Below are 27,081 nucleotides of genomic sequence, written 5' to 3' on the forward strand. Positions count from 1 at the left end.
AAAGAGGACATTTTAAATATGTTCTAGTCCTTTGTAATTACAATCAATGTGGTCTGAAGCTTTCAATGTTGAAATTGAAAGATTAAAACTACAAAATCATCTTAAAATAGTCAATATGACTTGTTTCTCTCTTTCTATGAACGGATCATTCTTTGGTTTTGAAATGCTGATTTAGTCAGACTGGGTTAATTGTTATGCTGTAGGTGTCTGATTACTCTCCCAACTGCTGAGAGCTTTGAAAACTAAAAAAGCAAGGGCAGGTTTTCAGAAAAAAGAAGTCTCTTATGCTCACCAAGGCTGCATTTAATGATCAAAAATAAATGAAACAAAAGATACAGTTTAAAATACCCGTTTTGTATTATAATATATTGTAAAATGTAATTTATTCCTGTGATTAAAGCTGAATTTTCAGCATCATTACTCCAGTCTTCAGTGTCACATGACCTTCAGAAATCCTTCTCATATGATGATTTGATACACAGTTATTATTAATGTTGGAAACAGCTGTGCTGCTTCATTTTTTGCCAAAACCGGGATACATTTTTTCTTAATGAATAGAAAGTTCAAAAGAACAGCATTTATTTGAAATCTTTTGTAACATTATAAATATGTCTTTACTGACACTTTTCATCAATTTAAAGCACCCTTGTTGAATAAAAAATATTTTTTTAAATCGTACTGATCCCAAACTTTTGAACATAGTGTATGTGTCCATGTTACATTATTAAATCAGTGTTTTTTTTAAATACATTACATTATTCAGGCCAGAATTAGAGTTAGGATCCATTTCAGCAGTGGAACCGGAAAGAGAACAATAAAATGAGAAGAAATCAAAATGTCCCTAATGAGTTTCCATCCTTGATGACTCATGCAAATGAAGAATGTAAAATGTGCGCAAAACCCAGAACAGACAAATATTTACATTACATTGGAGCTGATGGCGTCATGTGTCATTAAGTCCAGTTAAAGCCTTTCCAACCAAAGTCATCATTCAGGGCACAGAAAACGAGCACCGCTCATCTCATAACGACAGCCAAGCAAGGAAGACGGTTTCCCAGTGAACCTTTGATGTACTGATTCATTTTAGTTTAATGAATTTGTCAGGCATTAAATTATACAAAATGATACAGATATGAAGAGATGCATTCAAATCCTCATTCAGGCTTGATGAAGTTGCATTGCTTCTTGTGCAAATATTCATGCTTCATTAAAACATAGTGAAGAATGATTGAAAGTTATTTGCTACTTATTAAAGGCCAAGTGTGTAATTTCAGCGCCACAATCTTCATCAAAAGTTATTGCACAAAAATCAAGCCCTATTTCAAATAGTTCTCACTGTGTGCCACTGGTTGGACTAACAGATCATTCAGTGGATCTTTTTACACATTAATCTGATATAGGAGTATTTAAACATCCAAAAATACACATTAACTCAACACACAATCAGATTTAGTAATTAATGAAAAGTCATATGGTAAAAAATAAATTATTCAAGTTAGTTTTGTTATTAGTAGAAAGCATCATCATATCAGCTAAAACATCTGATGAGCAATAGGTTTAAATTCTATGGATGTTTCTGTGGTTACAGATTCTGTGTAGGCCTGTACATAACTCACCTACGACTGAACTGTTAGCAGCCCAAAAACATACGCAGCAGAATTTCAGTTATTATGTTTCTAGGTGAGTTTGCTTTTGGCTGTGAGCTGTTCCACCTCTCTCATAAGGCGCAGACACATCTCATCCTGCCACGGCAGAGAAACACACTGTACTGACACAGGGAGACCTACGCCACCCTTCACTGCCTGAAAACACACAGACACACACACACACACATACATTGGGTTTTCATGTTTGATGGAGACATTACATAGACATAATGATTTTAATACTATACAAACTATTCTATCCCCTAACCCGACCCCTACCCCTAAACCTAGCCAAACTTTCTGTATTTTTACATTTTCAAAAGTTCTATATGATTTAGAAGTAGTTTTCCTCATAGGGAACAAACAAATGTCCCCACAAGGACAAGGATTTCTGATACTGAACATTTTGCCCCCATAACGTAGGGTTTACCAGGACCACGCAAATACACACACAGAGGCACACCCAAAAAAATATAATCATATAACACACATTTTCTAAAAAATTCTTTGTGGCACAAAATACAAAATTGTTGACATTTTTTTTGCTAAGGTTGTTTCTACATTGACCATTCAACCTCCATACGTTTTAAATTAATTATTAATGTTTTCCATGTTATTATGTGTGATTTATTTCAAGGCATACCAAGACTAATGTAAATCTACCAGAGTTGTCTCGTTTATTTATTCAAATGTATTAAAATTAAATGAATCCGAAAACATACTGTGACCAGGTTGAATTAATGGAGTGTATTAGAGTTATAGAGTTAGTAAGAAAACAGTCACCACATATTTGGGATACTGGGGGTAATAGTTTAAAATAGGCTTATTTTTGTAATAAAATAAAAATACAAGTTAAAAAAAACTTACAGTCTAAATAGTCTCATTTATGGCTTTACTGTTCTTTACTGGAGTTAGGTAGAGCCCAAGACAGGCCTGTTTAACAAAAGTACATCCCAGTCTGTCACTTGCTGGGATTCTTTCTTCGTAATCGTGACTATGCTGCCTCCTTGTGGTTGTCAGGCTTACAACTCACGATCAAAACATTTTAAGGTTGACAATAACATCCTATGGATTTAATGCCACTTAAAGAGCACCTATTATGGCATTTAAAATGTTCCAAATATGGTTTTAGAAGTCCCCAACAACAGTTTTGTATGCATGCAATGACAAAAAAGACTTAAGTTTTCTTATAATATGCATTTATTTTTACCTGTTTTGACAGCAATTCTCAAATGATTCCTTTAGTGATTCACTTTTCAAAACCCTGCCTTTACGTGACGCTAATCTGCGGTGATTGGTCCGATGACCCAGTCAGTTGTGATTGGTATAGTCTGTGCAGATATTTTCGGAAACGGAACGCCCATAAAAGTCTTATAGTGACAGTAATTTGTTAATGTGTCAGGAGTTATGAATATGAAAACCGCGTCGGTACCGTTTGAATGTAATATGAGCCTCAGCTGATCTCATTCATAAAAAAACTCCTCTATTCTCCTCACGAAGACTCGCGACATATCAACATCCCTCAGGGCTTTTAGTTCAAAAGTGTGCAGATGAGGAGACATATTGATAGATTCTCATATGTCTGTGTCAAATTTCTAAACAGAGGAGTATTTTTTATTCAATACTTCCTCAAAATGCGCAGATATAGCCTAATCATGAGCGATTGAGTCTCTTATGTGCTGTTTTCAATTCATACTGGCAGCCGGAGGGCTGTGCACATGTAGTCCATATATGGTACAGACAGACGAAGAAGAGACCATGTGCCATAATAGAAGTCCATAATAAAAGCTTCCTGAGATCGCGAAACATGCAAATAGAGACATTTGAAGTCTGATAAACACACAATCGCGACGATGTATGGTTTGTCTTCAAGCCACTTAGCCTTCAAATGCTCATCCTTGGGCAGATGAAAAAAGTTTGCTTTTGAGTCGCACTTCAGGACACAGCGTCTCGTCGCCATGATGTTTTCTAGTTTTCACTGGCGTCTTGGAGCGCAATAAGTGGGCGTATCGTATTCAAATAACTTGACAAGTTGACGTCATCTAGTCAGAGAAAAAGCTTCGGTCTTCTAACGATTCTTAAAAATGACTCAGAGTCGACTCTTACTTTTGAAAGAAAATAACTATATATACGGTCATATTTCAAACTTTGCAGGATGTTTTTGTTCACTTAGATCTATGTTACACACTACATGAAAGGTAAATTTCAAAATTCCATGACAGGTGCTCTTTAACTTCAGTGGTCTTGCACTGTGTAAACTTACCTTAACGAAGAGTTTGTCCCACGGGTCACCATGGGCACCCTTATACTGACTGAGCTGTTCCTCGTCCTCTTCCGTCACTGTAGACACGGTGACAGACCCGGCAGGAAAGTTCAGCAGGTTGTACAGGCTGGTGTAAGTGAGAGCACCTTCAGGGAAGAAGTGGAGAAAATTGACTGCATCTAGGTGTCTATTGCTGGCCTTATGTAATGCTGCTATCATTACTGTCGAGTAAATAAGGAACATTAACCTACTGCATGATTTCAAACAGACATTGGATCACAATCTACATCAGGGAATACCGCAGTATTTATTATAAATGATTTTCATTATTGTTTTAAATTCATGTGCCTCGTAATCTTGAATCAGAATAACTTCCCCTCCTCTTGCAGTGACATCTCTCCTCTTCTTTGTTGACAAGGGCGGGGCAACCTGTCACTCACATGAGATCCACCAATAGCAAACCTCAGCCATCCAATCAATTCCCCACGGACAAAATCAAGGCCCGCCCTACATTCGCTCAGATATATGTCACAATAGGGAAGAAAGGTCTATCAAAACTTCTGACTTGCTGACTTTAAAGGGATCGTTTACCCAAAACTGAAAATTAGCCCATGATTTACTCACCCTCAAGTCATCCTAGGTGTATATGACATTCTTTCAGACATACAATCAAAGCTATATTAAAAAAATGTCCTTTATAATAGCAGTGAATGGCTGTTTCTGTTTTTAAGTCCATAAAAGTGCATCTATCCATCATAAAAGATATCCAAACGGCTCCGGGGGGTTAATAAAGGCCTTCTGAAGTTTGTGTAAGAAAAATATCCATATTTAAAACCTTACAAACTGTAATCTCTAACTTCCGCTAACTGTCGTAAGCACATTCCTGAGAGACGTTTATTAACCGGAGCCGTGTGGAGCACATTTATGATGGATAGATGCACTTTTATGGACTTCAAAACAGAAACATTTGTTAATATAAACATATATATATGAACATTTGTTAATATAATTCCGGTTGTATTTGTCTGAAAGAAGAATGTCATATACACCTAGGATGATTAGAGGGTGAGTAAATCATGGGCTAATTTCAATTTTGGGTAAACTATCCCTTTAAAGCTGCAGTCCGTAACTTTTTGCGCTTTAGCGGTTAATAAACAGAACTGCATGTGTCTTGCGGAAGAACATTGCAGCCGGAGCTACTTCTCTCTGTTTATGTCTATGGCCTCCACAGCGGTTCTTACCAGACCGGGCTGAAAAAGTCCCAATATAAACACTTATTATATAAGCATACCATAATGATTCAGGGTAAGACAAAAACACGGTTTGGAAAATGGATTCATGTTGTACATTCTCATTATATCATCTTTGTAAATCTTACGGACAGCAGCTTTAAGTAAATCATGAAACAGGATGTATAAGGTTGGCACATTTTTGCTACAATTAAACTATAACGTTGTCTGGCTTTCACCAGACCAAGCTCAATCTTTTAAGTCTGGGGAGTCTGCTCTGTATTTTCTACTGCACAAGAGGTGTGATCAACGGGCATAGTTTAAATGACTCTGTATGCAATTGGATAGTCCTTCAACCAATCAGACCAACGATCCATCGCTTCTCTATCCGTCATTGTGTTAAACCCGCCATTAGTGCGCCAGGTGGATAAGCTGGTTTGAGATTGGTCCCTGCAAATTTGTAACTGAAGCAGGATAGAAAAATGTACAGGTTTCCAGCCTGAGCTGCAGGGCGAAATCAAATCGGGCTGGCTTTACCCAGTCTAACTATAACTAGTAATGAGGGAATCAAAAGCAATGAGACATGGGATGTGGTGCAGTGATTAACAAAACGATTTGAAAGAAATTCCACTTCATGACAAAAAGGTTGCTGACCCCAGATCTACAGGCAGAAAGATAATGTAATAGTAATGTAAATTTGAGGTAAGTACTGTTAAGACGGCCGCAGTAATAGAAATTGTAGGCTGGTCCAAGCATAGGGCATAACAACACGTCCACATTCAGTCTCCTCCACTCTGCTATCACCTCATCGATGTATTCCTATAGATGAGAAAACCAAAAACCTTTTACACATTCTCAAAATACATACAATCGTGTCAGAATAAGAATCGCTTTTATATACAGAATGTGCCAGGAAAGTCATTTGCTCAGCTGCAGGGAGGCACTGTCACAATCAGTGTTGGGGGTAATGCATTACAAGTAACGCGAGTTACATAATCAGATTACTTTTTTCAAGTAACAAGTAGCGCATTACTTTAATTTTACAACAAAATATCTGTTACTTTTTCAAATAAGTAAAGCAAGTTACTTTGTTTTCCCATGTATTGACTGACAGCTCTCCTGTCCCCATGTTGAGGGAAATCGTGAGTAAGTGCAGAGGTGTTGTGTGCGCTGTGAACATGATGCTTATTGTAGACTGAATGTGAACATGCATGCAGATTCAGTATTCATCGAAATGCAAACTCAGAATATTACGCAAATATGCAATAATTAAATGTTAAATTACACAAATATACTTTATGTATTTAAAGGGTTAGTTCACCCAAAAATGAAAATTCTGTCATTAATTACTTACCCTCATGTCGTTCGACACTCGTAAGACCTCCGTTGATCTTCGGAACACAAATTAAGATATTTTAGTTGAAATCTGATGGCTCTGAAAGGCCTCCATTGGCACAATGCACGGTTCACTCTCAAGACCCTTAAAAGGTACTAAAGACGTCGTTACAAAGTCCATCTCACTACAGTGGTTGTAAAATAACTTTATGAATCGGCGAGAATAATTTTTGTGCGCAAAAAAACCCTAAATAACGACTTATATAGTGATGACGATTTCAAAACACGGCCTCATGAAGCTTCGAAGCGTTATGAATCAGTGAGTCGAATCAGCAGTTCGGATCACTAAATTTCAGCAGTTTGGTGGTTTGACACGCGATCCGAACTGCTGATTCAACTCACTGATTCATAACGCTTCGAAGCTTCATGAGGCCGTGTTTTGAAATCGTCATCACTATATAAGTCGTTATTTAGGGTTTTTTGCGCACAAAAACTATTCTCGCCGATTCATAAAGTTATTTTAGAACCACTGAAGTGAGATGGACTTTGTAACAACCTCTTTAGTACCTTTTATGGGTCTTGAGAGTGTAAAGTGCATTGTGCCAATGGAGGCCTTTCAGAGCCATCAGATTTCAACTAAAATATCTTCATTTGTGTTCCGAAGATCAACGGAGGTCTTACGGGTGTCGAACGACATGAGGGTAAGTAATTAATGACAGAATTTTCATTTTTGGGTGAACTAACCCTTTAATCTCACTTTATTAACCAATGTCTTTGCAGCTGACCTTCGATGATCTAATTCAGCCATACTAATAAGAAAAAATGAATGACTTTAGAGAAACATATTTGCGTTTTTTTTGTTTTTGTTTTCTGATGAGGCTGCATCGGAAAACACATACTTGTAGTATGTCCTAATTCACAGAACTTATAAAAGAGTTGGCAATAATTACCCGGATTACCTACTTCTTCCGGCAGAATATTGGTAGGTTACATAATAACAACATGGTGGATGTAGTATGTCCAGATTACATTTATACTATACACACTCATACTATATTAGAGAACATGCTTTTTTAGTGGTCGTGAAGTAATTACTTATTAAAAAACAAGTACCTACTCAAGAGAGCATGCGATTTTGGACGCAGCCAGAGTGTTGAACTTTCATCTTCAGTGAATGGCAGCACAGCTTAAAGGTTTGTTTGAGTTGCCACATCTACTTTACAGGTGTGAATTTGCATTTCCTTCAGCCTGAGGCTTATTCATTTCACTTTTGGTGTGACAGGTTCTTTATAAAAAAACAAACACGCAAACCCAGCCCAATTGAGAAACCGCGAAACACATTGCTGTCTTTAAAATCTAACTTTTTAGGGAGTAACGCAATGTTGTATCACATTACTTTTAAAAGTAACTTTCCCCAACACTGGTCACAATAATACACATAACCATTTTTGTCAGGATGGCATTTAAGTGTTTCCTAGCAGGGATTAGAAAGTGTTCCAGTAATGAAAATTGTGCATGATGCAACGCTTCACATGGTTTAATGTGCTACAGCAATGACCAGTGAGAACCAAAGGCCTCTATTACACTGTCCAGTTTCATCAACATTTTAGTGCATTTGTGCCTTCAGCACTTCATAAAGTTGATAATCATTTCTACAATCTCAGTGGTGTTAATGAAAGTTGTAGAAGACCACTTAATATTAATAATAAATCAATATAATAAAATACTACCTCAATCTTTGCATGTAGTCTCCATAATTCTGCTATAGACCTTTCAAAAGAAAAAGAAAAATGCTATTAAAGGAATAGTCTAATTTCAATACTGTTCAGTTATATTATGAAATGATTACAGTTTAAAATAACTTTTCTATTTGAATACATTATCAATGTTGAAAACAGTTGCATAGAAAGTTCAAAAGTTTGTAATAATGTAGAGGTCTTCACTGCCACTTTATCGATTTCATTCATCCTTTCTGAATAAAAGTATTCATTTAGTTCAAATAAATCTTCCTGGCAACCATTTTGAATGGTAACATATATTTGTTTTTTAATTCTAAAAAACTTTAACTAATAAAACTTGTTGTAACCAACTTCAATTACACTCTAGAAAATAAGATTTATCAGCATAATTATATTCAAAATGCAAATGAAAACAAACAAAAAAAAACTAAAAATATGTATAGCTTACCCAACTCCAACAATTGTATGCATGCTTGCAGATAACCGTGGATACTGGAGAAAGTAATCCAAACATACATCAGTTTAAAAACATAAACATATCAGCTTGAATATAACATATTGCTTAATTAGATGCAAATGAGAAGCAGGAAACTCACAAAAGGCTTTAGAACAACACAAATTAACTTCTTTACGAAGCCTGGAACGCTCAACCACTTTGCCTGTTCCCAAAGACACGGGTCAACGGGGCCTACATTCCTGAAATCACACACATAAGAATGTAATGTGTGTTTACTATGAATCAGAGTTGACTGCAGCATCTTTAATGGGGCCAGAAACATGGGAATCGTTCTAATGGATATCAATCATGAAATGTGAATGTGCTGATACCAGACGTACAGATTACTGAAGAGGGTACCACCTCCATCAGCGAAGACCCCTCTAACAGCAAGGTCAAGGAAGGCGTCGTAGAGCCGCAGAGGTTGGAAAGGAACAAGCTGAAATGTGAACAACACACCAGAACATCAGACCAGCTTTTCAAGTTTGCAGATCTCAACTGATCACACCAGTTCTGTATAATGCGTCGACACAGCGTTTAAACCTCAGATGTGTTGGGTCCACTGGGGCAGCAACTAATGAGTCATTTGATCAATCAATTAATCTGATGATTATTTCTTTGATTAATCGGATGAAAAATCCAAAATAAAAATGTATTTATTAAAATTTATTAACATTTGTTATTTACTAAAAAAAAAATATTTAAATGTTTTTTATTCCACATCATGCCCAATGTTGACTTAAAGGGATAGTTCACGCAAAAATGAAGATTTGATGTTTATCTGCTTACCACCAGGGCATCCAATATATAAGTGACTGTTTCTTCAGTAGAACACAAATGAAGATTTTTAACTCCAACCGTTGCAGTCTGTCAGTCGTCTAATGCATGTGAACGGTAACATGCATCTATGAGTGTAAAAACACATGGACAGACAAATCCAAATTAAACCCTGCGGCTCGTGACGACACATTGATGTCGTAAGACATGAAACGATCGGTTTGTGCGAGAAACCGAACAGTATCTATATCCTTTTTTACCTCAAATACACCACTATGTCCAACAGCCTTCAGCGCACGATCACTTCCCGGTAAGTGAGGTCAATGTACACGATATGGAGTAGAGATACACGCGAGAGATCCCTTCCGGCGCTCGCATAAACTACGCCATATAACGTGTACAGACCTCACTTCCCGTATTATAAATACTGTTTGGTTTCTCGCACAAGCCGATCGTTTTGTGTCTTAAGACATCAATGTGTCGCCACAAGCCGCAGGGTTTAATTTGCATTTGTCTGTGCATGTTTTTTTACTCTCATAGATTTTGTTACCGTTCACATGCATTATACGACTGACAGACTACAACGGTTGGAGTTAAAAATATGAATTCATGTTCTACTGAAGAAACAAAGTCACCTACATCTTGGATGCCCTGGGGGTAAGCAGATAAACATCACATTTTCATTTTGGGGTGAACTATCCCTTTAAAAACCCATTTAAGCAGAAGTTAAATTACTAAATTAAAAATGATAAAAGAAAAAAAGCTAACTTGTACAAGGTATGAGGAATTTAGAAAAAATTGTGTTAAATGTTTAAAATTTATTTTTCTAAAAAGTTATTTCACATCCTGCCCAATGTTGACGTCCAAACAATGAGCGGTTTAAAGGATATGAAAACAAATACAGTGAATTTATGTAGGCTGTGCTATACATTATGTGCAAATGGTTCATAAATAAAATTACAATTAAAGCCAAAAAACAATTGATTGCTTACCATTTTAAAGCAGTAGATAAAATCACTGAATTCATTATGATAAACAAAAGCACAAAATGTACGAGGTATGAGGACAACACATTTTCTCATCTTTAATATTCATATTTATATATGACACTAGACACACTAGAATATCACACTTTAATATTCATCTTTAATATTAATATATACATCTTTAACATTCTATTCATTTTTCTGTCTGTCTAATTTATTTATATATAAAAAAAAAAAAAAAAAAAATCCTGTGTGTTCTGTGTTAGATTAACTGAGACTTGTTACAGCACTTGCATACTGTAGCCTCTGACTGTTGTAGTTGCTTCTATTGCTCTCATTTGTAAGTCGCTTTGGATAAAAGCGTCTGCTAAATGACTAAATGTAAATGTAAATGTAATATCTAACATGATTTATTTATTCAAGATCTCAAAAAGCCTTTCAGACTGTGTTGTTACATAATGGGTGATCTGTATTTCACAAATACATAACCATTTATTAATGGTTTGAAAAGGGCATGTCCTTTGCTTACCTATAAACTACCACTGGCTTACTTAACAACTATCAATGTAGTATAGCTGTGTACCGTGTGGCCTGCTCTCTCCAGCAGGTCCTTAGTCTCCCTGAAGGCCCTGGCCATGCTTGGAGACGGCTGCAGGTAACCGTCATTCTCATAATAACCAATCCTCATTGGCTCTGAGCTCTCATACACCTGTTTAATAAGAGGAAAGTATCATAGATTCTGCTTTCACCTATAACTGACCAATAAACAAGCATTTGATGTGTAACATTTATACAGGACCTTTTGGTTGAATGGTATGGGAGGAACAGTGGGATCCAATGTGAACATATCCTGGCAGAGCAGTGCCCGCATACACAGAGCCAAGCTCTCGACGTCCCTTGCCATAGGGCCCAGAGAGGACAACACTGCAAACCAGCACATACATGACGTCTTCTATTTCAGTTTGTTTACAGCTCAAAACTAAACCAGCATGATAAACCTGATCTTACCTGACTTCTGGCCTTTAACACAAGAGCTGATTCCTTGAAGACTAAACAAGAATGAATAAAAAATAAAGCAAATAAAAGAACAAGAAAAAACAAATAGATTAAATATACAAATAGAAAGAGCTACAGGTGCATCTAACAAAATTACATGTTTCACTCCATAATCAAAAGAATGAAGAAGTTATATTATGATTAAAGAAACGTTTGTGCATTATGCGCTAATTTTAATTATGAAAAAACATATGCAAGCAAAATGCTAGTCTTTTTTCTCTCTTTTTGTGTTCTTTTAGATATTAATTGATATAATGCATTATTCAAAATACTTTCCTATGTTATGCATCCACCCTGTTACCATCAAAACTATCCCTTAAAGCTACACTATGTAACTTTTCCGTCCACTAGAGGTCGCCTGTTCAAAACAAAGGCGTAGTTTGATGACGCCACATTTGAGCGCAGAATCTCGGGACATGTGGTCTTCACCTCACAGCCGGTGGAAAACAGTCAGGAAAGGACTCGGGCAGAAATCATGTTTTTGGATGCGATTATTAACATTACTGTAGTGAAGCAGAGCAGGAGCGAGTGTTGTGGAGCTGAGCAAGGCCGCAGGAGCGATTGAAGAGCGGGACTGTTATTATGGCATAGTCGCTGGCGGGACTTTTATTATGACACGGTTGCCGGCGGCACTTCCTCTTCTCCAGTGCTGAGTGTGAGGTAACGCAACTCTGTTTATCGTATTAGATATATCTGAGTGTGTTGAAAAGGAAGTTATGACGTTCACTCGGCGGCTGCTATGACACTTGTTCACAATGCAGTGAGAGTAAAGTGTTTCACTGAATAAAACCGGAGACCGAGGGTGACGCAGATATGACGCAATCGACAGGCGACTCCCTCACACGCATAGCTCACACGTCCCGGCTCCTTGGTTAAAATAGCAATTTTCTCACGATTTACAAATAGTTGAAAACATTTGGGATATTCTAAGTACTCAACTGAACAAAATATATAACACTGGCCTAGTGGTTTCTGGATGTTTTACTGCAAAAATCCTACATAGTTCACCTTTAATAACCACAATCAAGCATAATCTACACACACAAACATATTACATCAGCAGCAGCATGAAGTGACCTCTGCAAGCTGTAAATGTGTTAACATGTTATTTTATATTTTGTTAGATTTGTCGGCTTTGTCCTTTATAAACTGTTACCTTGATTTTCATCTGACTATTGAAAAACTATTGTGCTCATTACCTTGAGCATAATGCTAGACATCTTTAGGCTAAAAATCATGAATCATCAACCCGGTTACTGTTTAAACATATTTACCCTGAGATGGCACAATGCATTTTATAAACCACTTCAAGGTGTTATTTGTCTGACAGAATCTTTCAAATCTTTGTTGTCACTTACTGTAGTAGGAACTACTGTGAACCGTTTACTTTGGAATATGAAACTTTTCCTCAAAGACGCATACGAACCTTAGCCTCCTCGATGTGGGCTTAAATCCACAAATTCCACAGAAGGATGCTGGGATACGAATGCTCCCTCCAATGTCAGTGCCTAGGCCCAGGATGGAGCCGCCTCCTCCGATCAGAGCCCCCTCCCCTCCAGACGAACCACCAGGGGTCTTCTGGAGGTTGCAGGGGTTCAATGTTTGCCCATAAATGGGGTTACTGCAGTCATAACTACAGTAGATACAAATACAGAGGGTTTGAGTTGGTTACAATTGAACTAATTGAAGTCGCTTTCCAGAATCTTCACTCTCTCAGTTCCTCTGTGGTAGAACGAGCTGTCAACCTTCAAGAAACGTCTGAAGACACACCTTTATCGCATTATCACTTCTGCTATAGCTTCTGTACTACTCTAGCTGACCCTTGAAACTTGGCATGTGTGATCAAGATTATTGAAATCAACTTTCAACTCTCATAAAATGTTTAATTATTGTGGAGCTGCAGGTGTTTATGACTGAAGTTCAACCACTCTTAAATTTGTTTTTCAGTACAGGGGTTTTATCTTGAAAATCATAATTCAGCATAAGTTACAAGTTAAAGGGGTCATGAACTGGCTTCAAAAAAAAAAAGTATCCTGTTGTCTGAGGTCAACTTATGACGTGCGCATGGTTATTACATTGGAAAAGCATCATAATGAATGGGCTATTTTCTACCCTGGTTTTGAGCCTAGCTCTTGAAACGCTCGGTTTTGGAAGTAAACGCCCTCTGCTAGGATTGGATAACAGTTTTGCATATTATAATGAGCTTCGGCTCCTATGTCAGTACACGCGGTGAATTGTTTTGAAAACGTGGAAAAACGGACAGTGGAATGATTCGCCCACAGGGCTCACAATATGTCTTAATCAAACAAACACAATGATTTATCTCTCATCCACCCGCAATTAATTGGAATGTTATTTTTTTTATTACTTGGCCGGCCTGATCGGTGGATATAACCGTGAACCGTGTATCACTAACACACACACACACACACACAAGCATCTGCAAAACTTCACTGCAGACAAATCAGCATGTTCAAAACTTCTGCGATTGTATTTTTCCTTCAAATATCAAGTCGAGAGTGAACAACGCACATCAAGTTATGTTCAGTTAGACACGTACACATAATCGGTAGATATCAAATGATCTGTAACAATGCAATACTATCACATATAAAAAAAACTTTTTTACTCACATATGTGTGTTGCACCATTCCTGTCAGATCCTATATAGAAGGCACGGCATCGTTTTTTAATCTCATTCTGTCTGCAAAGCCAGTATCTTGTTTACAAATGAATCCAGTGAAATGAAGCGAACAAACGCGCAATTTGTTACCCATGTGAGCTGAATCGTCATTAAAAATAAAGTTCAACCGCATTCCTAATATTGGAATCTGAATGAAGCTTATGCGACATGTTTATTGCTTGGAAGTTTGATCTGGTTTAGCTCCACGTGGGCCTATGTTATTTATCTATAACATGTCATGCGCAAGTCGGTGGCCGGTGGGTGGGACTACTGAATTAGGCGTTCGTCTTCTTCTGTTAAGGCGGCGTTTCACTGCACTCTAACGTCACACGGAAGCACTGTGTGTGAATAAAATCTTTTCTTTGACTAACAAGGAAGTTTTCAGCTCCGAAACAGGATATTCTTATATTACGATGACCTTTTATATATCAAAAGCTCAAGGGAAAGTTGATTTTTCAATTCATGACCTCTTTTTATACAATATATTTATTAAATTTTCAGTTCACATATTACATCCGATTACACAATGAATAACAATCATGTAAGACACAGCGAACATTTTCACCCTGTTCTCCCTCCCATCACCCCATCCCAGACGAAAAAAAAAAAAAAAAAAAAAAAAAAAAAAAAAAAACAAACAAGAAAAAAAAAAAAAAAAAGAAAAAGAAAAAAAAAAAAAGAAAGAAAAAAAAAGAAAAGGGGGGTGGATTTTAAAGATGATTAAATCAGATAGAGATTGTTTCATAGGTCTATGTGAGGATCATTATTCCCTCAAAGCTTCTTCTTGTAACAAGTTGCCAACATTAACATTGTGCCTTAGGAAGTTAGTAAAGGGTCTCCAGACATCTTCAAAAGCTTTTTGTTTATTTCTGACAATGTATGTTATTTTTTCTATTGACATATTTGATGACATTTCTTTGATCCACATTCCAATTCTTGGCTCGTTGATGTTTTTCCAATTAAGAGCAATTATACGTTTAGCTTGTAAGATACACATATCTATAAATCGGACCTCTTTGATCTGTAGGTGGGGGCTGATAGGATATATACCCAGGATAAAAATCTTAGGATCCAGTGGAAGTTTCTTTAATAGAATTTGGTCAATCATATCAATAATACCCTGCCAAAAGTGTTTCACTTTCACACATTCCCATATACAGTGGTACAATGTACCTCTTGCCTCACTGCACTTTATGCAAGTATCAGGGATGTTATCATTGAACTTGTGCAACTTAACAGGAGTTATGTATGTACGCATCAGCCATTTGAACTGTATGAGTTTCAAGCTACTGTTGACTGTTTGCATCTGAGCCTTCTTACATGCCTCATTCCAATCTTCGCGAGATATTTCCTCATCTATATCTTCTTTCCATAATCTTAGTTTTGATTCTGAGGATTCATCAGACCCAGACACAAACAAGTCATTCAAAGATGAAATCAAACCTTTATCATAGCAGTGTCCTATAATTACTGCCTCTAATGGGGAAATGTCAGGAATATCTAATGAATGATTCTGAGATGAATATATAAAGCTTCTAAGCTGAAGATATTTGAAAAAGTGGGTCTTTGGTATGTCATATTTGGTTGATATTAATGCAAAGGACATAAATACTTCGTCTTTATCATACATATCTTGCACTTTCCTTAATCCCTTTTCAGCCCACATCCGAAATCCGGCATCACATTTCCCTGGTTTAAAATTAACATTACCCCAAATAGGACTAAAACGTGACCAGGAGGGGTTTAATTTCAAATATTTACATGAATCAAACCAAATATTGATCATATTCAATACAATAGGGTTATCTGTGTTTTTTTTCAGGTATTTGAGGTCTGCTGAATAAAGGTATAAGTGCAATGGTAATCTTGGTGTAATAGAACAAGATTCCAAATCCATCCAAGCAGGGATACTTTCAGATGAAAAATAAAACATGATTGTACGCAGCTGAGCTGCCCAATAATACCACTGGATGTTTGGACATCCAAGGCCTCCCCGGTCAAATGGTAGGTATAATAAAGATAGACGTAATCTGGGACGTTTATTTTGCCAAATAAAGTTGGTAAACAATTTCTTAATTCTTGTGAACAAGTATGAGGGAGGGGGTAGGGGTATATTCTGGAACAAGTAGAGAAATTTAGGGAGAATATTCATTTTTAGAATATTTATTCTGCCGATCATTGAGATGGGTAAAGATGTCCAACGTTCTACTAATGAAGTAGTAGTTTCCAGAATTGGGTCATAATTTATCTGAGCAATCTTATCAACCTCAGGGACAATTTTTATACCCAGATATGTAAAATTATCTGTTGGGTTGAAGGTAGAAGCATAACCCTGACTATTTTTCCTTTCTGATTCGTTAAGTAACATTATAGATGATTTTGAGTGGTTAACTTTATATCCAGAAATTTTTCCAAAAGTTTCGATGAGATCTAGAAGTGCTGGGATAGAAATACTCAATTTTTTCAGGAGCAAAATTACGTCATCTGCAAATAGTGCTATTTTATGTTCCAGGTGACCTTCTTGGATTCCATAAATGTTACTATGCATCCTCACCGCTATGGCGAAAGGTTCTATTGCAAGGATAAATAATAAAGGTGATAGAGGACTTCCTTGCGGGCAACTCCTAGAGATGTTAAAAGGTTTGGAGACCACGTTATTGGTCAAAACTTCTGCAGTGAGCCCAGTACAGAGCAATCTAACCCATTTACAAAATTTATCCCCAAAGCCAAAGCGTGTGAGCACCTCAAATAGGTAGCACCATTCGACACGGTCAAAGGCCTTCTCTGCATCAAGAGAGAGTAAAGCCGTGTCTTCCGCATCTCTCTGGCTATGTAAAATATTGAGCACTCTTCTGACATTATGAAAGCCCTGTCTACCTTTAATAAATCCATTTTGGTCCTCTCCCACCACCTGAGGAAGCAGGCCTTCCAATCTTCTTGAAAGAACTTTGCATAGTATTTTGGTATCTGAGTTTAAAAGGCTGATTGGACGCATGTTTTCACATTTCGTATTTGGTTTCCCCGGTTTTGGGAGTAAAGTTATTAGGGCATTCCTCATGGATGGGGGGAGAAGACCATTCCTGAAAGACTCCCGGAACATCTCCAAAAGGGGCGAGATCAATTTAGACTGAAATTTTTTATAAATATCTATAGGTATACCATCTGGACCGGATGCTTTTCCAGCCTGCATACAGCTAATTGCTTCTGCGATTTCTACTTTTGTTAATTCTCCATCTAAAGCTCTACTTTCATTTTCTGAAATTCTAGGAATATGAAGGTCATTTAGGAATGGTGTCTGCTTATCGTGACTGGTAGTACCCTCAGAACTATACAGTTTCTCATAAAATACCCTAAAGGCCTCATTAATTTCTGTAGGGTCTACTATAGTTCTACCATTTGGATCTTCAATACAGTTAATAGCTCTTTCTGCTTGTTGTTGTTTAATGCGCCATGCTAAAAGTTTCCCAGGTTTTTCTCCCTGGTCATAGTAGGATTGTTTTAGTCTCATTAAATGAATAGCTGCTTTGTTAGCTGACAATTCATTGTACTGTGATCTAAGTAGGAGTAATTGTGCATGTGCATCTATTGAATTAGGTTTGTTATTGTAGAGATCTATTTCAAGTTTTTTTATTTTCTTATCTAGTGTTTTTATTTCCAATTGTGTACTCTTTTTTTTTGAGCTGGTAAAGCTAATTATTTGACCCCTAATAAATGCCTTAAATGCTTCCCATCTTATGCTAGCAGATGTTTGAGAAGTATTACATACAAAATACATGTCAATTTGTTTATCTAAGAAATCTATAAATGTGGGGTCTGTAAGCCATCCTGGTTGAAGGCGCCATTTCTGGGGATCACTCACTAATTTAGTATCTGTATAAATAAGTGATATAGCTGCATGGTCTGATATTACTATACTACTATACTGACATTCATCCATTTTTGGAACAAGTTGAGCTGAAACTAAAAAATAGTCTATACGTGAGTGAGTTTTATAAGTGCTGGAGTAACAGGAGTATTCTACTACATTGGGTTTACCCTGTCTCCATATATCCAACAGATTTAATTCTTTTATAAAATAGTTTATTGTCTTCCTCGATCTAGTGTGAGTATTATCGCAACCTGATGATCTATCTTTTACTGGATCTAACGTACAATTAAAGTCGCCAGCTATTATGTATTGGCCAGGGAGATTGGAGACAGTCAGAAACAGATTATTATAGAATTTGGGGTCATCTTCATTTGGGCCATACACATTAATCAGATTTATATTTTCAAATAATAGCATACCCTGAATTATGATGTATCTACCAGCAGGGTCCTTAATTATATTTTTGATTTGTAGTGGAACAGATTTATGAATTAATATCATTACCCCTCTAGCATGGGTGGTATAGGGAGCAGACAACACCTGACCCTGCCATCTTTTTCTTATTTTAGAAATATCCCCACTCATTAGATGTGTTTCTTGTAAGAAAACTATTTTTGATTGCAAGAATTTTATCCTGTTCATCACTTGTTTAACCTTTGTGATTTTGTTTAAACCCCTACAATTCCAAGAAGTAAATTTCTCCTTCAAATTACTAGACATTAGTTATATAATATAACCTTAAGATTCGTTTTGATAAAGAACATTGATGGAAACACCCCTGTGTATGAAAAAAAAAAAACAACAACAACAAAAAACAAACAAACAAACAAACAAACAAAAAAAAAAAAAAAAAAAAAAAAAAAACCCGCACACCTTATACCAACCGCTTATTTCCGAGATGTGTATACGCAATGCAAAGAGCCGTCTGCCTCTCGTTTTTAGCTATTCCTTTCTCTTTAGCCCTCTGTTATTACCGAATACTAACCAACCAATAATCTTTAATTGTTATAATGAACTATGCAACATTTGTAACCATAACCATTAAAGAGTTATTTGAATTTAAACGTTTGAGCACATAACAACCCATGTCTGAAGGGTGGACAAAACATATATAAAAAATAAAATAGTATAACTATTAGTCATCATGTGCGTAATGGGTCGAACGTCCATTGTGAGTGTCATTTAAATTGTCCAGAATAAAAACAAAAATATGAATCATGGCCATGTATTTCCCTTCCTCCCAAGTCCGTATTTAAGTGTTTGTAATAAAAATAAAAATAAATAAAACATAGTACAGCCATGTATCATAGAAAACGAGACATGAATCTAGCTGAAAATGGTAACGTTAAGCAAAAAGACTTGTCACATTCTCTTGTGTGAAAATTGTATAAAAATAATTAACCAATATTGCCGTTACATCTTCCTGATGAGGTAGCCTCTTCCATCTATAGGTTCCCTTTGATCATTCAAAGAGACTGGACAAATTTGTCTACTTCAGCAGGAGTTTGGAAAGTGTAAGATCTCTCCCCATGTGTCAGCAGGAGTCGTGCTGGAAAGATGATTCTGTGCTTATGAATCCCCTTGTCTCGCAGCTTCCTTCGCACGTCATCGTAATCGCGCTGCAACTTGTGTATCCCAGCTGAGAGGTCTGGATGGAAGCGGACTTGTTCATTGTTGTAGAGAACATTCCCTTTAATTCTGGCTGCCTTTAATACTCGCTCCTTGTCTTTGAAGTTTAAGAACTTCATAATCAGCGTCCTCGGGCGTGCCATGCGCGAGTCATTATTCGTAAGTGTGCCGATTCGGTGAGCCCGCTCAATTACCAATGTTTCCCGCGATTCCATTTCTAAAGCCTCTGGTATCCATTTCTCCAGAAAAGTAACCGTGTCCAGGCCTTCTGCTTCCTCCGGTAGTCCCACCAATCTCACGTTGTTCCGCCGGCTTCTGCATTCCAGATCTTCCACTTTGTTTGAAAGAGATTTAACGGTGCTTTCCAATGTGTTCACTTTGGATATCAGCCCATTCACGTTGTCTTCAGCATCAGAGATCCGTTGTTCTGCGTGCGCTATGCGCCCCGTGCATTCCTGTATTTCCTTTCTAACCTCCGTAATTGCTGTTTGCACACCATCAATTTTCTTATAAAGGCCACTTTTCAAGGACATTATGGCTTTCATGATATCCTGATTGTTGTTTTCGCCCGAAGTTACCACTTCTTCACCATCTCCTTCGTCAATGACGTCTTCCACAGATGCCATGGCGTCGCTAATTTCTTCACCCTCGGAGTGTTCGTCTTCGTTTCGGGCTTTCTTCTTGTCTTTTTTTCCACCTTTACGTGACATTTTAACTCACTGTGCTCTTATATACGTGTTGCTTGACTTTGAATAAAATTCTGGCTGGTATTGTAGGATTAATTACGTTCTAGCAGTAGAGCTAAAAAGTTGCGACCTCTTAGCACCTCGGCATAACCGGAAGTTTCATGACCTCTTTAACTAACGCATAATAGCAGCCCATAATGTCCTAATACCATAATTTTAACAGATGCAAATAATACCTGTGAATTGAAGAGCCTTTTTGTGAGTTCTGCAGGAGAGAATTTAAAGGGATAGTTCACCCAAAAATGAAAGTTCTGTCTTCATTTACTCACCCTCAAGTTGTTCCAAACCTGTATGAGTTTCTTTGTTCTGCTGAACACAAAAGAAGATATTTTGAAGAATGTTTGTAATAGAGCAGATAGAGCAACCATTGACTACCATAGTATTTTTTGTTTTGCAATGCTTTGCTTTGTTACAAACATTCTTCAAAATATCATCTTTTGTGTTCAGCAGAACAAAGAAACAATTACAGGTTTGGAACAGTGTGAGGGTGAGTAAATGATGACATTTTTGGGTGAACTATCCCTTTAAGTACTAATATATTAGACTAGTACTTTTAGAAACAGCATACTAGCTTCATGAATGTTTGCCCTTGGCTTATGTCTCTGTTGTATAGAAAATAGTACCAAACAAATTGCTTTGCGAGGTGAAAAGACTTAAAATTAACATTAATGGCTAAGCTCCTGTAAATGAGCTGCTAACTGCACAGTCTCTGCACACTTTCTCATTGGCTTAAGATTCATTTCCATAGTTCGTCTTGGCCTGCAAAATGTGCAAATATATTTCCAGGTTTTCCCATTTTCATGATTTGCAATGTTTACTCACTTGAGAAGGCCTTGTGGTATGTTGGTCTTGACGAACGGGATCGCGCCCTGTTTCTTTAGCACTGCAACCAGCACACTGTCCATGACCGCAGGCTGATCCAACTTACCCACCACACCACATGAAGAATCATGACCCTGCACACACCAACAGGAAGTTATGTATACACCACAAACAGGAAGCCACCTCTCTTCGGCTGTGTAATCGTCTGTTCTCTTATACATACCTTATATGCAACGTTGTCTTTGATGCTGATTGGCACTCCATACAGAAGACCTTTCTTTTGAGTGTGGATATCTTTCAGTTGCGCCACAGAATCCATTAAGATCTCAGTGTTGCAGTTCAGATTCATGTTCACCTCCAGAGCCTTTGAAGTATGACATTTCACATCTCAGTTTGTGAAAGTGGTTTCACTCAAACAGACCTCAACAATACAGTTTGCTTATTTTTTCTTCTTCTGTATTTATATGGTTGGGAGGGAGCATGAAGAATCCTTTGTACACATGAATTGTCACCTCAATTGGTCCAGACCTTTTGATTCCCCTCTTGATGGAAATATCACAACATTTATTTCCATCAAGAGCTGCATCAGTTTTTGGTCAAGATCTTGTATTGACAATGCAAGAGTCCAGCACTCTGTAAAGTCTCCTCCAGCACATCCCAAAGACTTTTTAAATGATTTTAAGGTCTGGACTCAGAGGTGAAAATTATTCTTCATGCTCCCTCACAACCATTCTTTCACAGTTTGAGCCTGATGAATCTCGACATTGTCATTAGGGATGCACTGAATTTTCGGCAACTGAGATTATTCGGCCGAAAATAGCAAAAATTGCACTTTCGATGTTCAGCCGAATAAGTGAAAAGGCAGAATAAATGTAACCAAACAATGACGTTTTTGATGAGTCGATCAAAGAGCAACCAGCGCGTGTGAGAGAGAGGCGTGCACTTCTAAATGCAGCAAACATGTCGAAAGTGTGGAAGCATTAGTGTCCGAGATAGACGCAAAAATGGCCGTTTGCAGACTCTGTCTTAAGCACCCTCAAATGCAAGTAACAGCACTCTCAGCTGATACTTTAATAATATATTGGCAAATGCTCCAGTGCATATTTGTGTATGTAGAACGTCAAATGTATCCATTTACAACGTGTTTCTGCAGCGGTGACAGGCTCGCAAAGCCTCTCATGAACAAACAAACAGTGTAGACACGAATTGACTAAGTAAGATATTTAATGTGCATTGTTAGCAGCTTCCTTGAACTTTGTGAGATCGAGATGAACTGAGATTTCGACAGAGTTTAGTGATCGTAAAAGGAGCGGTCTTGGCTCGCTTTTGAGTCTGCAGTCTATATAATCCATTGAATAAAACTATTGTTTTTCATGTTGCAAAAAGGATGGCCCATTGCACGCTGCAAAGTTTCGGAAGTGACATAGTGAAATAGTAACGCATTAAAGCAATGTAAAGGCAGACTAATAGATTAATAGAAAAATATTCGTTGCAAAATATTTTTGAAATTCAAAATAATCTTAAATGTCTCACTGTACACTCACTGCTGTGGTGGATCCGTTGCTTTGCCTACATCTGCACTTTAATAGCACAACCTCAGTGATTTGATTATGATACCTGTAGGCATAATAGGCCTAAGATAAGATAAGATCAGTGTTGGTTGTAACTAGTTACTAAGTAATTAGTTACTGTAATTGCATTACTTTCCCCTTGAAAATGTAAAGTAAGGGATTACTTTCTGTAATTTAATTACAGTTACTTCTGATGTAATTGAACTAAATACTGTGTATAGACTGTTGAACAATTATATATATATATAATACAATACTGGAATTAACATCACAATTTAAAGTCTAACTTTAAAAAACATGTTTTTAAGTATCCTTCTCACATTTGTAATACTTTGGTCAGTTAATAAGAATAATGTATGTAGTTTTATATTATTTATTTGAATGAGTTAAAAGAGCCGTTTCATGTCTATCCTTGAGTCGATTAACTAGTCGAGGTTGATATAGGATTTAGAAAGTAATTAGTAATAAGTTATTAAATACTTTTAGGAGAGAGTAATTTACCCAACACTGGATAAGATGGCCAAATAAAAATATATATTTTTTTAAAACATTTATTTTAATTTATATTGTGCTTTGTTTGATTAATGTCTGCTGGAATGCTAAAAAATGTTCAGTGTTAAATAAATATTTTTTAATTGTAGTTTTGTAAATTATTTTTCTTTAAAAAAAACCAATACAAAATAGTAAAAAGCTAATTTTTACTATTTTTTTATGCAATGGTGAAAAAATTGGCAAAATAAATGATTTTTTTTTTTTTAAACCACGTTCGGTATTCGGCCAAGTGTTTTATTATTATTTGGCTTCGGCCAAGAATTTTCATTTCGGTGCATCCCTAATTGTCATCCTGGAATATGGCCATGATGTGTCTTCCTACATGGTTGTTTAAGAAATGAATCACTCCATCAGTCAGGGTAAGAAGAACTGTTTCCAAACATATAACATGACAGAAACAATAATCACTGCAATAATGATCAAATCATAGACTCTTAAGCATTTGCATATTTAAATCCAAAAAGCAACTTGTTTTTTCGATAGGACAGTTTACATACAGGAAACTTCTATGGAAGCTTGTTTCTGCCACAGAATAAAACATTTTAAAAGATAATTGTGCAATTCTGACTTCTTTTCTCAGAATTGTGAGATATAAACTCGCAATTGGGAATTATAAAGTCCCATTCTGAGGAAAAAAAGACAAAATTGCGTTTATATCTTGCAATTCTGTCTGTATAGCACGCAATTGCAACTTTATAACACACAATTCTGACTTAATAACACGCAATTAAGAGTTTATATCACGCAATTCTGAGATACTGTAAAAATGATTGTGAGAAGTAAACACAACTGCGAGGAAAAAAAAGTCAGAATTGTAAAATAAAAAGTCGCAATTACCGTTTGAATTTTTTATTCTGTGGCGGAAACAAGCTTCCATAGATTTCCCACATTATGTCCAAATCAATTCAAATACATTAACTGCCAAATACTATAAATGCTTTGTTATAGTCTTTTTAGAAATTAGAACATAATTCTCTTTATTGAAGAAGAGATATTTATTTACTTATTTAATGTCATTTATAATACGAGTACAAATTTAAACTATTAGTAAATGGTGTTTAGAAAAGACAGCAAAAGATGGCTCAATATCTCAAAAGATTTACTCTAAAACCGTTCACTGTAAACCTCTGAAGCTGGCAATAAACTCATAAATCTCAAAGATTTATCGACAGGTAAACTACCTTTTCCATAAAAGCATGAAGAACAGCATCTGGCTGAAGGGAGCCTTCCTCGAGTTTCCCAGTGAGCTCAGACAAAGACAGAGACACTATTGAACTGCCCTCAAAGTCTGGGTTCTGGAAAGATGCAAGAAAGAAACATCAGATATTTATACATTCACATAGGGGAGACTGGGGCTAGTTGTCACAATTGCTTGATCTCAGTAACTATAATTGCACAAATGCTTATTTTCTCTAGCAGTGGTTTTCTATGTTGGTTTCCAAGCATAGTTTTGTACTATAATATCTGTTGAGATCATAGACCGTAAAAATATCATGACGTCACACCCCTCGTTTTTATAGCATCAAATAACTCACTAAAACTAAACTTATTTAAAAAAACGAACACTTGAAATAAAATTATTGTAATAAAAACTGCCTAAAATGACAGAAACCATCTTTAGGAAACAATTATTTGAAGTGTAATTAAATTGTTTAGTGTGTCTCGCGCCCATTCTAATACATGGAGAGGCGGGGTTTAGGAGCTATACTGGGACCGGCCACCGGGGGGCGATCGAGGCGCGAAAGCTTCAATTTCTGACTGAAGCACTACAGGCTTGGTTGAGATGAACACAATAACACCACACACACATAAAGGTCAAAAGTCAACAATATAGTGAAGATAAACCGAGGGTTGTTCACCATAAAAGTCAGATTGGGGCAAGTTGACACATTTTGTTGGAGCAATTTGTCCTTATGGATTGATTAATGTAATAATTATTTTAAATGTATTCATTTGACATGTAATTTGTTTTAAATGTATTCATTATCATATTTTTTAGCCACAATAATAGAAAAAACGATGGATTTTTGTTACCGCTTCCACTTTTACAGTTTCATAAATTCAGTGTGACAACATGATAATTTCAGGTTTTCTTGCACTATGACTTCCCTTGATCTAAATACATGACATGCGTATTCATAAACACTTATACACTATGGATATTCCGTGCATATTGCATTAATAATTGATGCATGTTAGATTGTATACCTGTATTTTAAATTGTTGCACCGCTTGTTCAGCCTGCTGGAGTGATTTTTCACGTCTTTTCTGTGCGTTTAGTATTTTCTTCTGAATCTTCAGGTTTTTTCTCCATTTCCAGAAGAGAAATAAGGCACCTGTACCGCAAACTGTTGCTGCAAACATCGGCGTCCAGTTGATATTCATATCTGAAGCAAGTTGTTGCAAATTAAAACTATCCATAGCTGTTGCTCAATGTGTTGCGATAGAGGGTAGCCCGGACACTTATGTCAACGCGTGAGCTGCCACTGGGTAAGTTCCTCCAGAAGTCCTCCTTCACATTGGTATCGGAAATTTCCAACTTCCCACTTCTGAAGTTGTGATTACGAGTTCATCGTATTCAAATTTTGACTTGAGGGGGCGTTCATGTACGATTTTGAGAAGGAACTAGTATTTACGAAAATCCTAGGCGGTAGCCCGTGAAGGCAGCAGACAACACAATTCCATTTCCTGTGCGAATGGATTTCAGAGCCCCTCGTCTTAAGACTTATAGTTGCCAGGGTCACGGTTTTCCCGCACAATTGGGCTATTTTAAAATTGGGCTATTTCGCTGGAAAAATTACGGAGCCGCGGGTTGCGGGCCGCAACAAAAATTTGGCAAATCAGGTAAAGAAATAGGCTATGAAAATGGAACCGTTTATTAGTTTGTATTGAGCCCCCGGGAAGCGATATTTTTTTCCCCAGGATGGTAGGGGAAGGTACTGCCTTTTTCGTCTATTCTCCAATAATAACCAACTGCAGAACAGCAGAACCCATATACGTCACTCACAACAGGCTCTCCTCCGATTGGTTATATATCTCACGTTCATGGCAGGCTGTCAGCTAGTCTGTTTTGATCGTCGTTAAACGAAGTCAATCCAACATAGCCTACTAAGAAAAGCGCTATATGTGCGTGTCTTCAGATTTATATTTCAAGTTCACAATTTCATAGCCTGTTTAGATTAGTGTTAGCTGTTTCCTAACCCTAACTCTCAATACCTGCGCCAAAACCATTTATTACTGGAGCTGTTCTCCCTGTCCGTTGAATTATACCTAATCCTAACCTCAAGATGATCCGGTATGATGTTCTCCAAGTTCTGGGACAAGACCCACCCACTTTTTACGATCAATGATATTGGACCCACTCTCTTTTATCGTCTCTAACATTCAGCACATGTCTGTTTACCTACCCCTAATCGATAAACACTTATTATTAAACACATATTAGACGCTTTATTTCCACTTTTCTAATATTTTCTTAATTTGTATTGAAAACAAATGCCTTTCCGATTTGATATGTGATGGGAAAACGGAGAAGATTGATTTCGGCGAAAGCCGGACTCGAACCGCGGGTCGATTTGTGTCAAAACTAGATGCCGTACGTCTTACCCCTACACTACTGTCACTCTCAATGATATGAAGATTTACGTAATTTTGTCTTTCCGACCTATACGTTTACCTAGTAA

General features: G+C 36.9%; 1 protein-coding gene across 1 annotated transcript; it reads right to left on the reverse strand.

Annotated features, from left to right (window-relative positions):
* Positions 1-286: 286 nt before the first annotated feature.
* Positions 287-26,719, reverse strand: faah (fatty acid amide hydrolase). The gene is made up of 15 exons (XM_079841128.1): positions 25,607-26,719; positions 24,580-24,693; positions 21,499-21,639; positions 21,276-21,409; positions 12,954-13,160; positions 11,480-11,520; positions 11,271-11,395; positions 11,055-11,180; positions 9,050-9,147; positions 8,809-8,908; positions 8,661-8,704; positions 8,204-8,243; positions 5,849-5,957; positions 3,910-4,055; positions 287-1,802 (listed from the first exon to the last, which is right to left on the reverse strand). Exons 1-15 carry the CDS (start codon positions 25,817-25,819, stop codon positions 1,677-1,679), a joined length of 1,764 nt encoding a protein of 587 aa, XP_079697254.1. The 5' UTR covers positions 25,820-26,719; the 3' UTR covers positions 287-1,676.
* Positions 26,720-27,081: the final 362 nt, after the last annotated feature.

Source organism: Gobio gobio (assembly GCF_949357685.1).
Source record: "Gobio gobio genome assembly, chromosome: 17".
Classification (NCBI taxonomy): domain Eukaryota; kingdom Metazoa; phylum Chordata; class Actinopteri; order Cypriniformes; family Gobionidae; genus Gobio; species Gobio gobio.